At 32.3% G+C, this 17,514-nt stretch overlaps 2 protein-coding genes across 2 annotated transcripts in view; one reads left to right on the top strand and one right to left on the bottom strand.

Annotated features, from left to right (window-relative positions):
* Positions 1 to 8,838: 8,838 nt before the first annotated feature.
* mEFTs (elongation factor Ts, mitochondrial) lies at positions 8,839 to 11,310 on the bottom strand. Its single transcript, XM_073971038.1, has 4 exons — positions 11,209 to 11,310; positions 10,561 to 10,824; positions 9,624 to 9,872; positions 8,839 to 9,559 (listed from the first exon to the last, which is right to left on the bottom strand). The coding sequence occupies exons 2-4, from the start codon at positions 10,717 to 10,719 to the stop codon at positions 9,047 to 9,049; spliced, it is 921 nt and encodes a 306-aa protein (XP_073827139.1). The 5' UTR covers positions 10,720 to 10,824; positions 11,209 to 11,310; the 3' UTR covers positions 8,839 to 9,046.
* Dhc36C (Dynein heavy chain at 36C) overlaps positions 10,880 to 17,514 on the top strand; it is a 179,390-nt gene continuing 172,755 nt past the window's right edge. Inside the window, exon 1 of the mRNA XM_073971035.1 lies at positions 10,880 to 11,132. Within this exon, the coding sequence (XP_073827136.1) occupies positions 11,111 to 11,132 (22 nt within the window). The 5' untranslated portion in view covers positions 10,880 to 11,110. The remainder of the gene's footprint in view (positions 11,133 to 17,514) is intronic.

Here is a 17,514-nt window from a genome sequence, read left to right as displayed (position 1 = left end):
AAAAATATTCTTTAAAAAATCCACGTTTCTTGGTCTGATGGTAGATGAAAAAATATTCTTTAAAAAATCCACGTTTCTTGGTCTGATTGTCGATGAAAAAATATTCTTTAAAAAATCCACGTTTCTTGGTCTGATTGTCGATGAAAAAATATTCTTTAAAAAATCCACGTTTCTTGGTCTGATTGTCGATGAAAAAATATTCTTTAAAAAATCCACGTTTCTTGGTCTGATGGTCGATGAAAAAATATTCTTTAAAAAATCCACGTTTCTTGGTCTGATGGTCGATGAAAAAATATTCTTTAAAAAATCCACGTTTCTTGGTCTGATGGTCGATGAAAAAATATTCTTTAAAAAATCCACGTTTCTTGGTCTGATGGTCGATGAAAAAATATTCTTTAAAAAATCCACGTTTCTTGGTCTGATGGTCGATGAAAAAATATTCTTTAAAAAATCCACGTTTCTTGGTCTGATGGTCGATGAAAAAATATTCTTTAAAAAATCCACGTTTCTTGGTCTGATAGTCGATGAAAAAATATTCTTTAAAAAATCCACGTTTCTTGGTCTGATGGTCGATGAAAAAATATTCTTTAAAAATCCACGTTTCTTGGTCTGATGGTCGATGAAAAATATTCTTTAAAAAATCCACGTTTCTTGGTCTGATGGTCGGTGGAAAAATATTCTTTAAAAAATCCACGTTTCTTGGTCTGATGGTCGGTGGAAAAATATTCTTTAAAAAATCCACGTTTCTTGGTCTGATGGTCGGTGGAAAAATATTCTTTAAAAAATCCACGTTTCTTGGTCTGATGGTCGGTGGAAAAATATTCTTTAAAAAATCCACGTTTCTTGGTCTGATGGTCGGTGGAAAAATATTCTTTAAAAAATCCACGTTTCTTGGTCTGATGGTCGGTGGAAAAATATTCTTTAAAAAATCCACGTTTCTTGGTCTGATGGTCGGTGGAAAAATATTCTTTAAAAATCCACGTTTCTTGGTCTGATGGTCGGTGGAAAAATATTCTTTAAAAAATCCACGTTTCTTGGTCTGATGGTCGGTGGAAAAATATTCTTTAAAAAATCCACGTTTCTTGGTCTGATGGTCGGTGGAAAAATATTCTTTAAAAAATCCACGTTTCTTGGTCTGATGGTCGGTGGAAAAATATTCTTTAAAAAATCCACGTTTCTTGGTCTGATGGTCGGTGGAAAAATATTCTTTAAAAATCCACGTTTCTTGGTCTGATGGTCGGTGGAAAAATATTCTTTAAAAAATCCACGTTTCTTGGTCTGATGGTCGGTGGAAAAATATTCTTTAAAAAATCCACGTTTCTTGGTCTGATGGTCGGTGGAAAAATATTCTTTAAAAAATCCACGTTTCTTGGTCTGATGGTCGGTGGAAAAATATTCTTTAAAAAATCCACGTTTCTTGGTCTGATGGTCGATGAAAAAATATTCTTTAAAAAATCCACGTTTCTTGGTCTGATTGTCGATGAAAAAATATTCTTTAAAAAATCCACGTTTCTTGGTCTGATGGTCGATGAAAAAATATTCTTTAAAAAATCCACGTTTCTTGGTCTGATGGTCGATGAAAAAATATTCTTTAAAAAATCCACGTTTCTTGGTCTGATGGTCGATGAAAAAATATTCTTTAAAAAATCCACGTTTCTTGGTCTGATGGTCGATGAAAAAATATTCTTTAAAAAATCCACGTTTCTTGGTCTGATGGTCGATGAAAAAATATTCTTTAAAAAATCCACGTTTCTTGGTCTGATGGTCGGTGGAAAAATATTCTTTAAAAATCCACGTTTCTTGGTCTGATGGTCGGTGGAAAAATATTCTTTAAAAAATCCACGTTTCTTGGTCTGATGGTCGGTGGAAAAATATTCTTTAAAAAATCCACGTTTCTTGGTCTGATGGTCGGTGGAAAAATATTCTTTAAAAATCCACGTTTCTTGGTCTGATGGTCGGTGGAAAAATATTCTTTAAAAAATCCACGTTTCTTGGTCTGATGGTCGGTGGAAAAATATTCTTTAAAAAATCCACGTTTCTTGGTCTGATGGTCGGTGGAAAAATATTCTTTAAAAAATCCACGTTTCTTGGTCTGATGGTCGGTGGAAAAATATTCTTTAAAAAATCCACGTTTCTTGGTCTGATGGTCGATGAAAAAATATTCTTTAAAAAATCCACGTTTCTTGGTCTGATTGTCGATGAAAAAATATTCTTTAAAAAATCCACGTTTCTTGGTCTGATGGTCGATGAAAAAATATTCTTTAAAAAATCCACGTTTCTTGGTCTGATGGTCGATGAAAAAATATTCTTTAAAAAATCCACGTTTCTTGGTCTGATGGTCGATGAAAAAATATTCTTTAAAAAATCCACGTTTCTTGGTCTGATGGTCGATGAAAAAATATTCTTTAAAAAATCCACGTTTCTTGGTCTGATGGTCGATGAAAAAATATTCTTTAAAAAATCCACGTTTCTTGGTCTGATGGTCGATGAAAAAATATTCTTTAAAAAATCCACGTTTCTTGGTCTGATGGTCGATGAAAAAATATTCTTTAAAAAATCCACGTTTCTTGGTCTGATGGTCGATGAAAAAATATTCTTTAAAAAATCCACGTTTCTTGGTCTGATGGTCGATGAAAAAATATTCTTTAAAAAATCCACGTTTCTTGGTCTGATAGTCGATGAAAAAATATTCTTTAAAAAATCCACGTTTCTTGGTCTGATGGTCGATGAAAAAATATTCTTTAAAAAATCCACGTTTCTTGGTCTGATGGTCGATGAAAAAATATTCTTTAAAAAATCCACGTTTCTTGGTCTGATGGTCGATGAAAAATATTCTTTAAAAAATCCACGTTTCTTGGTCTGATGGTCGGTGGAAAAATATTCTTTAAAAAATCCACGTTTCTTGGTCTGATGGTCGGTGGAAAAATATTCTTTAAAAAATCCACGTTTCTTGGTCTGATGGTCGGTGGAAAAATATTCTTTAAAAAATCCACGTTTCTTGGTCTGATGGTCGGTGGAAAAATATTCTTTAAAAAATCCACGTTTCTTGGTCTGATGGTCGGTGGAAAAATATTCTTTAAAAAATCCACGTTTCTTGGTCTGATGGTCGGTGGAAAAATATTCTTTAAAAAATCCACGTTTCTTGGTCTGATGGTCGGTGGAAAAATATTCTTTAAAAAATCCACGTTTCTTGGTCTGATGGTCGGTGGAAAAATATTCTTTAAAAATCCACGTTTCTTGGTCTGATGGTCGGTGGAAAAATATTCTTTAAAAAATCCACGTTTCTTGGTCTGATGGTCGGTGGAAAAATATTCTTTAAAAAATCCACGTTTCTTGGTCTGATGGTCGGTGGAAAAATATTCTTTAAAAATCCACGTTTCTTGGTCTGATGGTCGGTGGAAAAATATTCTTTAAAAAATCCACGTTTCTTGGTCTGATGGTCGGTGGAAAAATATTCTTTAAAAAATCCACGTTTCTTGGTCTGATGGTCGGTGGAAAAATATTCTTTAAAAAATCCACGTTTCTTGGTCTGATGGTCGGTGGAAAAATATTCTTTAAAAAATCCACGTTTCTTGGTCTGATGGTCGGTGGAAAAATATTCTTTAAAAAATCCACGTTTCTTGGTCTGATTGTCGGTGGAAAAATATTCTTTAAAAAATCCACGTTTCTTGGTCTGATGGTCGATGAAAAAATATTCTTTAAAAAATCCACGTTTCTTGGTCTGATGGTCGATGAAAAAATATTCTTTAAAAAATCCACGTTTCTTGGTCTGATGGTCGATGAAAAAATATTCTTTAAAAAATCCACGTTTCTTGGTCTGATGGTCGATGAAAAATATTCTTTTAAAAATCCACGTTTCTTGGTCTGATGGTCGATGAAAAATATTCTTTAAAAAATCCACGTTTCTTGGTCTGATGGTCGATGAAAAAATATTCTTTAAAAAATCCACGTTTCTTGGTCTGATGGTCGATGAAAAAATATTCTTTAAAAAATCCACGTTTCTTGGTCTGATGGTCGATGAAAAAATATTCTTTAAAAAATCCACGTTTCTTGGTCTGATGGTCGATGAAAAAATATTCTTTAAAAAATCCACGTTTCTTGGTCTGATGGTCGATGAAAAATATTCTTTTAAAAATCCACGTTTCTTGGTCTGATGGTCGATGAAAAATATTCTTTAAAAAATCCACGTTTCTTGGTCTGATGGTCGGTGGAAAAATATTCTTTAAAAAATCCACGTTTCTTGGTCTGATGGTCGTTGGAAAAATATTCTTTAAAAAATCCACGTTTCTTGGTCTGATGGTCGGTGGAAAAATATTCTTTAAAAAATCCACGTTTCTTGGTCTGATGGTCGATGAAAAATATTCTTTTAAAAATCCACGTTTCTTGGTCTGATGGTCGATGAAAAAATATTCTTTAAAAAATCCACGTTTCTTGGTCTGATGGTCGATGAAAAAATATTCTTTAAAAAATCCACGTTTCTTGGTCTGATGGTCGATGAAAAATATTCTTTTAAAAATCCACGTTTCTTGGTCTGATGGTCGATGAAAAATATTCTTTAAAAAATCCACGTTTCTTGGTCTGATGGTCGATGAAAAAATATTCTTTAAAAAATCCACGTTTCTTGGTCTGATGGTCGATGAAAAAATATTCTTTAAAAAATCCACGTTTCTTGGTCTGATGGTCGATGAAAAAATATTCTTTAAAAAATCCACGTTTCTTGGTCTGATGGTCGATGAAAAAATATTCTTTAAAAAATCCACGTTTCTTGGTCTGATGGTCGATGAAAAATATTCTTTTAAAAATCCACGTTTCTTGGTCTGATGGTCGATGAAAAATATTCTTTAAAAAATCCACGTTTCTTGGTCTGATGGTCGGTGGAAAAATATTCTTTAAAAAATCCACGTTTCTTGGTCTGATGGTCGGTGGAAAAATATTCTTTAAAAAATCCACGTTTCTTGGTCTGATGGTCGGTGGAAAAATATTCTTTAAAAAATCCACGTTTCTTGGTCTGATGGTCGATGAAAAATATTCTTTTAAAAATCCACGTTTCTTGGTCTGATGGTCGATGAAAAAATATTCTTTAAAAAATCCACGTTTCTTGGTCTGATGGTCGATGAAAAAATATTCTTTAAAAAATCCACGTTTCTTGGTCTGATGGTCGATGAAAAATATTCTTTTAAAAATCCACGTTTCTTGGTCTGATGGTCGATGAAAAATATTCTTTAAAAAATCCACGTTTCTTGGTCTGATGGTCGGTGGAAAAATATTCTTTAAAAAATCCACGTTTCTTGGTCTGATGGTCGATGAAAAAATATTCTTTAAAAAATCCACGTTTCTTGGTCTGATGGTCGATGAAAAATATTCTTTTAAAAATCCACGTTTCTTGGTCTGATGGTCGATGAAAAATATTCTTTAAAAAATCCACGTTTCTTGGTCTGATGGTCGATGAAAAAATATTCTTTAAAAAATCCACGTTTCTTGGTCTGATGGTCGATGAAAAAATATTCTTTAAAAAATCCACGTTTCTTGGTCTGATGGTCGATGAAAAAATATTCTTTAAAAAATCCACGTTTCTTGGTCTGATGGTCGATGAAAAAATATTCTTTAAAAAATCCACGTTTCTTGGTCTGATGGTCGATGAAAAATATTCTTTTAAAAATCCACGTTTCTTGGTCTGATGGTCGATGAAAAATATTCTTTAAAAAATCCACGTTTCTTGGTCTGATGGTCGATGAAAAAATATTCTTTAAAAAATCCACGTTTCTTGGTCTGATGGTCGATGAAAAAATATTCTTTAAAAAATCCACGTTTCTTGGTCTGATGGTCGATGAAAAAATATTCTTTAAAAATCCACGTTTCTTGGTCTGATGGTCGATGAAAAAATATTCTTTAAAAAATCCACGTTTCTTGGTCTGATGGTCGATGAAAAATATTCTTTTAAAAATCCACGTTTCTTGGTCTGATGGTCGATGAAAAATATTCTTTAAAAAATCCACGTTTCTTGGTCTGATGGTCGGTGGAAAAATATTCTTTAAAAAATCCACGTTTCTTGGTCTGATGGTCGGTGGAAAAATATTCTTTAAAAATCCACGTTTCTTGGTCTGATGGTCGGTGGAAAAATATTCTTTAAAAAATCCACGTTTCTTGGTCTGATGGTCGGTGGAAAAATATTCTTTAAAAAATCCACGTTTCTTGGTCTGATGGTCGGTGGAAAAATATTCTTTAAAAAATCCACGTTTCTTGGTCTGATTGTCGGTGGAAAAATATTCTTTAAAAAATCCACGTTTCTTGGTCTGATGGTCGATGAAAAAATATTCTTTAAAAAATCCACGTTTCTTGGTCTGATGGTCGATGAAAAAATATTCTTTAAAAAATCCACGTTTCTTGGTCTGATGGTCGATGAAAAAATATTCTTTAAAAAATCCACGTTTCTTGGTCTGATGGTCGATGAAAAATATTCTTTTAAAAATCCACGTTTCTTGGTCTGATGGTCGATGAAAAATATTCTTTAAAAAATCCACGTTTCTTGGTCTGATGGTCGATGAAAAAATATTCTTTAAAAAATCCACGTTTCTTGGTCTGATGGTCGATGAAAAAATATTCTTTAAAAAATCCACGTTTCTTGGTCTGATGGTCGATGAAAAAATATTCTTTAAAAAATCCACGTTTCTTGGTCTGATGGTCGATGAAAAAATATTCTTTAAAAAATCCACGTTTCTTGGTCTGATGGTCGATGAAAAATATTCTTTTAAAAATCCACGTTTCTTGGTCTGATGGTCGATGAAAAATATTCTTTAAAAAATCCACGTTTCTTGGTCTGATGGTCGGTGGAAAAATATTCTTTAAAAAATCCACGTTTCTTGGTCTGATGGTCGGTGGAAAAATATTCTTTAAAAAATCCACGTTTCTTGGTCTGATGGTCGGTGGAAAAATATTCTTTAAAAATCCACGTTTCTTGGTCTGATGGTCGGTGGAAAAATATTCTTTAAAAAATCCACGTTTCTTGGTCTGATGGTCGGTGGAAAAATATTCTTTAAAAATCCACGTTTCTTGGTCTGATGGTCGGTGGAAAAATATTCTTTAAAAAATCCACGTTTCTTGGTCTGATGGTCGGTGGAAAAATATTCTTTAAAAAATCCACGTTTCTTGGTCTGATGGTCGGTGGAAAAATATTCTTTAAAAAATCCACGTTTCTTGGTCTGATGGTCGATGAAAAAATATTCTTTAAAAAATCCACGTTTCTTGGTCTGATGGTCGATGAAAAAATATTCTTTAAAAAATCCACGTTTCTTGGTCTGATGGTCGATGAAAAAATATTCTTTAAAAAATCCACGTTTCATGGTCTGATGGTCGATGAAAAAAATATTCTTTAAAAAAATCCACGTTTCTTGGTCTGATGGTCGACGAAAAAATATTCTTTAAAAAATCCACGTTGTTTAAAAAATATTCATTAAAAAAACCTAGTTGTTTGAAAAAATATTCTTTAAAAAATCCACGTTGTTTGGAAAAATATTAATTAAAAAATCCAAGTTGTTTGAAAAACATTCTTTAAAAAAATATTCATTTAAAAATTCAAGTGGTTTGAAAAAATATTCTTTAAAAAATCCACTTTGTTTGAATAAAAAATCCACGTTGTTGAAAAAAATATTCTTTAAAAAATCCACGTTGTTGAAAAAATATTCTTTAAAAAATCCACGTTGTTGAAAAAATGTTCTTTAAAAAATCCACGTTGTTGAAAAAATATTCTTTAAAAAATGCACGTTGTTGAAAAAATATTCTTTAAAAAATCCACGTTGTTGTAAAAATATTCTTTAAAAAATCCACGTTGTTGAAAAAATATTTTTTAAAAAATCCACGTTGTTGAAAAAATATTCTTTAAAAAATCCACGTTGTTGAAAAAATATTCTTTAAAAAATCCACGTTGTTGAAAAAATATTCTTTAAAAAATCCACGTTGTTGAAAAAATATTCTTTAAAAAATCCACGTTGTTGAAAAAATATTCTTTAAAAAATCCACGTTGTTGAAAAAATGTTCTTTAAAAAATCCACGTTGTTGAAAAAATATTCTTTAAAAAATCCACGTTGTTGAAAAAATATTCTTTAAAAAATCCACGTTGTTGAAAAAATATTCTTTAAAAGATCCACGTTGTTGAAAAAATTTTCTTTAAAAAATCCACGTTGCTGAAAAAATATTCTTTTAAAAAATCCACGTTGTTGAAAAAATATTCTTTAAAACATCAACGTTGTTTAAAAAATATTCTTTAAAAAATCCAAGTTGTTGAAAAAGATTCTTTAAAAAAATCCACGTTGTTGAAAAATATTCTTTAAAAAAATCCACGTTGTTGGAAAATTATTCTTTAACAAATCCACGTTGTTGGAAAAATATTCTTTAAAAAATCCACGTTGTTGGAAAAATATTCGTTAAAAAATCCACGTTGTTGAAAAAATATTCTTTAAAAAAATCCACGTTGTTGAAAAAATATTCTTTAAAAAAATCCACGTTGTTGAAAAAATATTCTTTAAAAAAATCCAAGTTGTTGAAAAAATATTCTTTAAAAAAAAATCCACGTTGTTGAAAAAATATTCTTTAAAAAAATCCACGTTGTTGAAAAAATATTCTTTAAAAAAATCCACGTTGTTGAAAAAATATTCTTTAAAAAATCCACGTTGTTGAAAAAATATTCTTTAAAAAATCCACGCTTTTGAAAAATTTTCTTTAAAAAATCCAAGTAGTTGGAAAAATATTCGTTAAAAAATCCACGTGGTTGAAAAAATATTCTTTAAAAAAATCCACGGTGTTTGATGGTGTTCTTGGTCTGATGGTCTTGACAAAATATTCTTTAGTTCAACATTGTATTTTAATAGCTACAATAGATTTATTCATATACATATGTAATCTTTAACAACAACATTGAATGGAAAAAAAGCGCAGGGTTTAAATAATTTTATAGAATTACTATGTTATGTTATCTGCCAATAAAAACTAAATTTTAATTCTCCATCTCTGGCCCATGGCTGCCCTTTATAACAATGCCCTGTCGCATTTGTCAATTGCTCATTTTGGCTTGTTCCAAGTCATCATTTGTTGCCACTTCGCCACATTCGAAACGTTGATAATCAATAATGGCAACATTGTTCTCCTTCAAAACCTCACCAACAGTCTTATCATCATCGATAAGGTACTCCTGATGTATCAGACATGTTTCCTCATCCTTATTGGCATTTGGTTCATCTTTACCCTCCTCACCGACTTTCTTGGGATTCAAACCAACAATGTGTTGGCAGAGATTTTTCTGTAGTTCTTCATCGATTTTATTACCACGGAATGCAACAATGGCACCATATTTACCCAACTGTGTAACATTTTGTGGGCATATGGCGGACGTTGTCTGAGGATGGGCATAACCGGAAAGTTGCAAATCATTGCTGACTTTGAAGCAAATGGCTCGTTTAATAGAGGCATTTTCACCAACTGTGCCAATCAACAGGGCCAAATGATCGGCCAGGGATTTTCCATCGGGTGTTTTGAGATTTTTCAATGCTTCAGCTTCAAAACCGGACTAAAATAGAAAAAAAGCTTATTAACTTCGTTATGATTATTTAAATGATTCTTCTTCTACTTACCTTCCATAGGTCGCCATCGAACTGTGTCAACTCAGTGTACTGGGCACAGACTCGCGAAACATGATCCACGAAATTTTTGAAATTTTCGTTACGAGCAACAAAATCGGTTTCACAATTAACTTCCACCATGGCACCAATATTGCCACGCACCAATACACCTACTAAACCTTGAGCTGTGGCCCGTTCTGCCAATTTGGTCGCCTTGGACCAGCCAAGACTTTGAGCTTGTTCCTTCAACCATTTCTCGGCCTGAAAAAAAGAGAAATAAATTTAATTATTTTTGGATGAGAATAATATCTGAAGAGATTCAGGTATAGGCATCTATAAGTACACCTTATGGTCATCTATAAGAGGCCTTTGGGACCCTTATGGGAATACCTTTAGGGCTTTACTGAGAAAATTGTTTGGTCTTTTAATGAACATATCTTTTTCAGTCTTCTATGAGAAAATACTTTGGTGTGATATGAGATGACCTTTTTGTTGTTCTATTAAAAGTCTTGTAGGTGTTCTATGGGTAGATCTTTCAAACTTCTATAGGGAAACCTTTTAATATTCTTTGAGGCTAGTATTTGGTTGAATATGAGAAGATCGTTTGGTCAACTATTAGAACATCTATTGCCTTTATTGTGTGTTTTGAGAAGACCTTTTGCCCTTGTATGAGAAGACTTCTTGGGCGTCCGTACGAAGACCTTTTAATCTTCTTTGAGGAAACCTTATGGTGTGTTTGGACAATATCTTTAGGACTTCTATGTTTAATATGTTTTCTGCTTCTGAAAATCCCTTTTGGACTTTTTTGAAGAGACCTTATGGCTTCTTTGGGGGCGTTATGGTCATCTATTAGAAGATGTTTTGGGCTTTACCTTTAAAAAATCATGAGATCGCTTCAAAATCTTGTGTCCTAATATAACCAACTAGAATTTAAAGGATGTACACTTACCAAATTAATATCATTATTGTGTAATTCCAATGCCTTCTTGCAATTGGCAAATGTATAGCCGGTCTTTTTTCTCAGCGCAGCCAAAGCACTTTTCTCAGCACTGGCGTAGACGGCACGTGTGGTATGAAGGAATCTGGTGAACTGTTGGAAAACAACCATTATTATGACTGACTGCGACTAGTAACTCTGGACGACAAACTTGTTGATTGATGCTTCACTACTTGTGTTTTCCTTAGTGCTGAAATACAAATTTTCCGGCACTGCCTGGTTTCCAAGGTGAAAAATAGAAAAACAAACAACAAAAATCAATATAAAATACAATACAAGGAAAAACTCGTCAAGTTGAAGTCAGAAAAGAAATAACAATTCAGTTAAAAAATAAATAAAATAACATTTTAACTTCAAAAAAGGATATTTTTTAAACAAATAGTGAAAAACAAGAGATAAACGGTGAATTGCATTTTCCTCCTTAATGGAAGTGTCGACCAATTTGAACTTTTCCCAGTGAAATAACACTTCAAACGCTATATTTTCTAACGATTTTGATACAATGAAACGTCGTTCGGATTCTGGTAAGACTATTCGCTAAATTATTATTTCTTTTAACTGAATTTTTTGTAAATTATTAAATTTATTATAAATTCGTACTTTTGATTTCTGTGTTGCACAATAAGATTTTTTTTTGACAGCCACACGTTTTGAAAGAGAGAGAGCAAGTTGCTTTTCATAACGTGAGAGAATCAGCCGGTTAATGAAAAGAGCGAGAGAAAATAAAACATATGTATGTTTTCATTTGACATTAAACAGTGATGCTAACTTATTTAGGTGGTAGATTTCAGCAATGCGCCACTGCAATAATAACAAAACACAAAACGGCTTATTCCTAGTTTAGCTATAACTGTCGGATAAATCTGAAATTTTTACCATAGATAGATCTTGATGCCCTTTTTACGAAAATATACAATTTTATCGGCGATCATAACCGGTTATACGATTATTTGCACCGAAAGTACCGGTAAAAAACCGGATATATAACCGGATTTTTTATGGGTATCAAATGAAAGCTTAAAATAACACCTTTTTAATGATTTATTTTATGTTAAGATGTAATTTATTTATGAATAATTAGGCTTATAGTAAATGTAAGACTAATATACAAGAAGATTCAGCATTAGCTACAAAGGCCATCAGCTGATACATTGCGTTCGTATAATTTTTAAATAATTAAATTATTTTGCTTAATATATTGAAATAAACAATTTATATTTTGGATGTTAATATTATTAAGTATTTCCAATCCTTGGCTTTTTAGAATGGTTCTTTGTTGGTGAGATAGATATCTGCATGTTTCGAGAATATGTTTAATGCTGACCATTTCGCCACGTTTTGGGCATCTGTTGTCAATATTCCTATTCATTAGGTGTCCATGTGTTAATATGGTGTGACCCATACGTAATCGGGAGAAGACCTTGATTTTCTTTTTGTCAATGTTGGTGGGATATAAGACTATGTTTATATTATAGCCTTTTTGCAGGGTTAACCTTCTCAATGACGATTTATTTGACGTATGTTTGGTTTACATTCGGCGTCTTTTCGTGATTTCGAAGGCGTTTCGTGATTTCGCGCGGAATCAAGCAAAAATTATCATGATTTCGCATACAAAAATGAAATCATCTCATTTCGTGATTTCAGCGAAATCAACATCGAAATCGCAGTACACATGATATACAACCCTGTTATTGCCTGAAAAAGTACCAAAAGTTGCAACACTTTTCACGTATCACAATAAACAAGGTAGATGGTCAATTGATGCAACAAAAAATTTTAGTATCAAAATTTGTAAACAATGTGAAAAAAATATTAAATTTCTTTGTCACAAGGCTATTTTTCAGTGTGTTATTGTACTTTTTTAATGGTAATGTTAGAAAAAAGAGCGAATTGTCAAAAATTGGAAATGGAACGAAAAAAATACGGAAATTGCAAAAACTGCAGCAAATCAACGTATCAGCTATCGTATTCAGATGATAATGAACATGTTGCTAGTTTCTACTATGCCAAAATTGTATGGCAAAAAACAGGAGAATAGGGTGTTATTCGGCGCTGTTTTTGTTTAAAGAGAAGTGCAAGTCTTGCTAAACTTCGGAGTACGGGAACGCATTTTTAGCACTAAACGGGAAAACTGCTGCAAGTTCTGAACACAGCTTTTATCTATCAAAATTTATTATTATGATGTCTCAACGATAAAATTATTTTTTATTTTTTTATTTGTTATTACTATACACAATTAATACGATATATAGATAATTTTACGATAATTTTCGAAATAAAGTTGTAAAGTTCTATATTTTCGTATATTTTTGATGACTAATTCAATTTACAACAACTCATGGTTTAATAAGAAAGGTTAGCCAAAGCTTTATGTCAATTTAATTTTTTTCATTCGAGTATTCCTAAAACTTCAAAATATTATACACAAACTGTGTATGTGTGTGTGGTGTTTGAATAATATGTCAAACAATTTTAAAAAGAATCGAATTCAATGATTTTTAAAATTATTTTTGGAGCATTTGTATGGAAATAATTCGTCAGGATATCATTGAAACAAACAAACATCATATCCACAACTTGATTATGTGGAGAAACATTGGTCCTTTATTCATTTTTCGCGAATTTTACAAAATGCTCACAATTGGTGTTGTAAACAAACCCACTTGTTGCTTAATTTTGAAGTTTTAGGAATTCAGGAAAAACAAGGGTTCTATAGATTTTTTTCATTTAAATCTACCTCTTTACTTATACCATGCAACAACTTGTTTTGAAAATTCATGTTCGATCAGCTGCGCATATGCATCTACCTTGATCATTGTGATATGTTTGAAATCAACAAAAAAATAAGTGTAAACACCGGGATGTATTTCAGGATTTCGTGAAATCCAGTGGATTTTAGAGCGGAAGTGTAAACTTTGCAGTATACACAAAGGAATTGACATTTGAAACCCAGTGGGTTTGTTAAATCCGGTTATATATAAACCATGGTACAAATACACAGGTAGCCGCATCGGCAATTGTTGGTAACATAAGGTGTCAAAATTTGACATCAATTCAATGCAGTTGACACATTATGTTACCATCAGCTGGCATGATAATGCTACCTGTATTATTGTACCATGATATAAACGTACTATAATGCTATGTTTACATTTACGAAATCCACTCGATTTCATCTGTCAAATCCATAGGTTAAGGGCTGTTTACACCATCTATCAATGTCATATGAGCTGCCATTTCTTTCACCCATTCGACATTCTGTATGTTTGTCAAAATTGGCGTCATCCATACAACTTTCAATTTGTGCGTTCATACCTGTACGTGTTATTTTCGTATGACATAACCTAAAAATATAAAAACAGCTGTTTTTGTCATTATTTACATTTATTGTTGAGTTGCAATTTTGCGCAAATTTTAATTTTGGTTGAAGAAAACTGAAATGGTAGAATTGGTGTTTGGAGTAGAGTAGAGGCATTCATGTTTTTGCCACCAAACAATCATTTCAAAGACTGCTTCTTTCGACCAATCAATCTGAAAGTAACATTATAAACGCCATTTATTTACTTCACTGAATATTTAAATATACATACCTTTCCATTTTCTTTTTTAAAAGATTTTGTTTTTCATTTTTTGTTTGAGAATGTCAGAAAACAGCAGATAAATTTATGTTTACATACGAGAATGCCGTATCAAATAGAGCGCTCCCTAAATGAAAAATTTACATATGAGTTGCCAAATCATTTTGATAGATGAAAATTTTCATAGTGGTTACACTATGTGTACAACATTCGCAGGTAGAAAATTTGGCATCTCATACGACATTGATAGATGGTGTAAACAACCCTTTAAACGTCAAATAAAATTCAATGAATTTCAAATGAGATTTCATTTGACGTTTGAGCTATGGAATTGACAGATGAAATCGAGTGGATTTCGTAAATGTAAACTTAGCATAAGGCGGCATTGTTAAGTGGATTTATTTCAGTGTAGTGATAATGACAAAAGTTGCTCATGTTGTCCTTATGTAGTTGACGTAGTTTATTAAAAATAAGAGGTGCTTTGCATGAATTTTTTGCCGCGATATTTGCGAATAAATTTCCTGATATACCAACATGGCCAGGGATCCATAATAGTTTAATGTTTTGATTACTGGATATTAGGGCGTCTCTGATTTTGTTGATAGCAGACCACTTTGTATTTGAAATATTGGCTATACATTTCATCGCCGACAGGCTGTCTGATGGAATTAACGTTTTATTTTTGGTTCTTTTGGCTTCTTTTTGTTTATGGCGTCGAGTAATACCTGCTACTTCTGCCGTTAACGTTGAACAATAATTAGACAATATTTTCGATGTCAGAACTTTTCCAACATTACTCACTACCATGATACAATAAGGAGGTAGCAGCAACTGTCGTTTTTGGTAACATAAGATGTCAAAATTTGACATAAATTCAATGCAATTGACACATTATGTTACCACCAGCTGGGCTTCAGCTGTATAGTATAGCTTTCAGTTTTATCAGCAAAATTTAAGACATCATTTTTATCACATTCATATATTATAGATGGAACTTTGGGCTTCCTTTTCGATGCGATTACTTTTTTTACATCTTGATTAATTACTAAAGATGTTGTGGAGAGAATTTTAGGTAATAATCTGTTCTTTATTTCAAGGTACCTTTCTTCCAAAGGCGTTGTACGATATGCATATATGCTGGATCTAACACATCCATGGTAAACCGACTGAATGTATTTTAATGAAGATTTGGGACTGTTGCCGAAAAGATAGAAACCGTAATCTATTTTGCTTAACACAAGTGTTTTTACTAGGTATGTGGGTGTGTTAATATGAGCATAGCTTTTGTTGAAGAGATATTTGATTATATTTGATCTAGGTATAAGATCCTTCTTTAAGCATAGTACACACGGTCCAACAAAACTGACAGTCATCGAGGTCTATTTCGTTAATATCAAAGTCTAGCTGAATAATTACTTTCCTAATCACTAAATTATACCTTAAATGTTGTATTTCAATCATTTTTAGCTAACAAAAAGTTTTTATTTGCCAGAAAATTGCCGTAAAAGTACGTTGACTGTCAGTTTTGTTGGACCGTGTGTACTATGCTTTAGTCTTAACAACTGGGTTTTCCAGCGGTAGTTTTTCTCAAATATTATCCCAAGAATTTTTAATTGATTTACATATGGGAATGTTATGTGTAACCGGTTTATATGCAGCTGTTGCATTACATTTTTGGATAGGTGTTTTCCTAAGCTTTCTTTTGATAACCATATCGGTTCAGAAAACCCGATTATATATCCGGGTTTTTACCCGTACTTTTGATTAAAATAACGGGATAACCGGTTATGATCTCCGGCAAAATTTTATATTTTCGTAATCAGAGCATCGAGATCTATCTATGGTGAAAATTTCAAATTATAGTCAAACTAGGAATGTTCCAAAAAAAAAAAAAAAAAAAAACATGTTGCAAGAAGGAAGGTGATGCAAGCTTTGTTCTTTCACGTACAAGTTTCTTAATATGTCTGTACGATAACAGAAAAATTTGTACAAATTCGTACAAATTTTTACTGAATTGTTCAGTAAAAGAGAGCGCGTTTGGATATATTTTTGGAGAGTTCTGTGACTGAGAACTTGCTTTGTTCCTTTACTTTTTTATTAGTACAAGTAGCAAAAGAGTGAACTGTGGAAATTGCTCTCACGTGACAAGTTTTGCACTGAAGTAAAGCCCTAAACACATCCAACGTTTGAGTAGAGTTTTGTGCCATTTCTGGTAGATGAATAAAGGACAAAGTTTCAATTTTTCTTTATTTAACAAGGTGATCCAAAAGGCTAATTCGGACGAATTCAGGCGGTAGTCTTCATTTTCTGTCAAAATTTTTTCCGCGAAATATCCACAAAATGTCGAAGAAAACGACAAAATATTCTTCGCGAAGCATGAACATGGTGAAATATTTGTTATTTATAAAAGTGAAATATTTGTCCCAATTTACATTGGGCGAGTTTACTTGCGGCAATTGTCATTTTGTAGGACAGAGAGGTGAGGCATAACTGACAATTGCCGCAAGTAAACTCGCCTAATGTAAATTGGGACTTTGTTATTTTTTTATTTATTTTTTTTTTATTCAAAATATGTTTTGGCAGCAAATGAAGACATCAGTTGGTATTTTTGTATCACCTTCTTTCTTGCACCATGATGCAAACCAATAGAAAATATTGTAATCAGCTGTTTGCTATGTCCTACATTCTAGTGATTGTACCATGGTTTTCACCATCCGGTTTTAATATATACATACATAGGGCAAACTGAACCATAATAGTTGAAACTCAAAGTCTGGGGGGTAGAAAATTCCTTTTGGAGATGAAAACCTTCGTGATTATATAAAGAGCCAAAAAGGAAATTTTCGTCGTAGGTGAAGTTTCTAAAGAGCCTCGACACATAACTAGGCGTTTACACCAGACAGTTTGTCTTTAAATACAACTCTGATTTACTACAATTGTCGTTTGTCTCCCAGCTGTACATCATTTTTTCACAGACAGCCGGGTTAACAAGTTTTAGACATTTTTTGTAAAAATAAGTGAAATAATAATTGAAATATGTTGAAAACAAAAAACATGAACAAAAACAAAACGTGTGAACGGAAAACAAAAATAAATCGACGATTTTCATTCAAAATTTTAGAACTGTTTTTGCTGTTTCGGGACGGGACGCCTACGTCACACAGGCAAGTTGTGGGATTTTGACAATCAATACATGAACTCAACTGTCCTGTCATATGTAAACGCAGGGTAAGAAACATAGCATTCTTGCTTAAGGGGTAGTTTACACTATATGTAAATGTCATATGACATGAAATTTTCAACCATTATATAGTCGCTAATATGTGCA

The sequence above is a fragment of the Musca autumnalis genome, unplaced genomic scaffold (genome assembly GCF_047663935.1).
Source record: "Musca autumnalis isolate F117 unplaced genomic scaffold, ASM4766393v1 scaffold_2, whole genome shotgun sequence".
Taxonomy (NCBI): domain Eukaryota; kingdom Metazoa; phylum Arthropoda; class Insecta; order Diptera; family Muscidae; genus Musca; species Musca autumnalis.
The sequence above is the reverse complement of the archived record's forward strand: the minus strand, read 5'-3'. Positions and strand labels throughout refer to the sequence as shown.

Bases quoted from the DNA above. Each gene is read 5' to 3' on its own strand.
- mEFTs (XM_073971038.1), bottom strand. From the start codon at position 10,719: ATGGTTGTTTTCCAACAGTTCACCAGATTCCTTCATACCACACGTGCC. The intron at 9,873-10,560 runs GTAAGTGTACAT...TCTTTTTTTCAG, and splicing joins ACAATAATGATATTAATTTG to GCCGAGAAATGGTTGAAGGA. The intron at 9,560-9,623 runs GTAAGTAGAAGA...TTTCTATTTTAG, and splicing joins TCGATGGCGACCTATGGAAG to TCCGGTTTTGAAGCTGAAGC.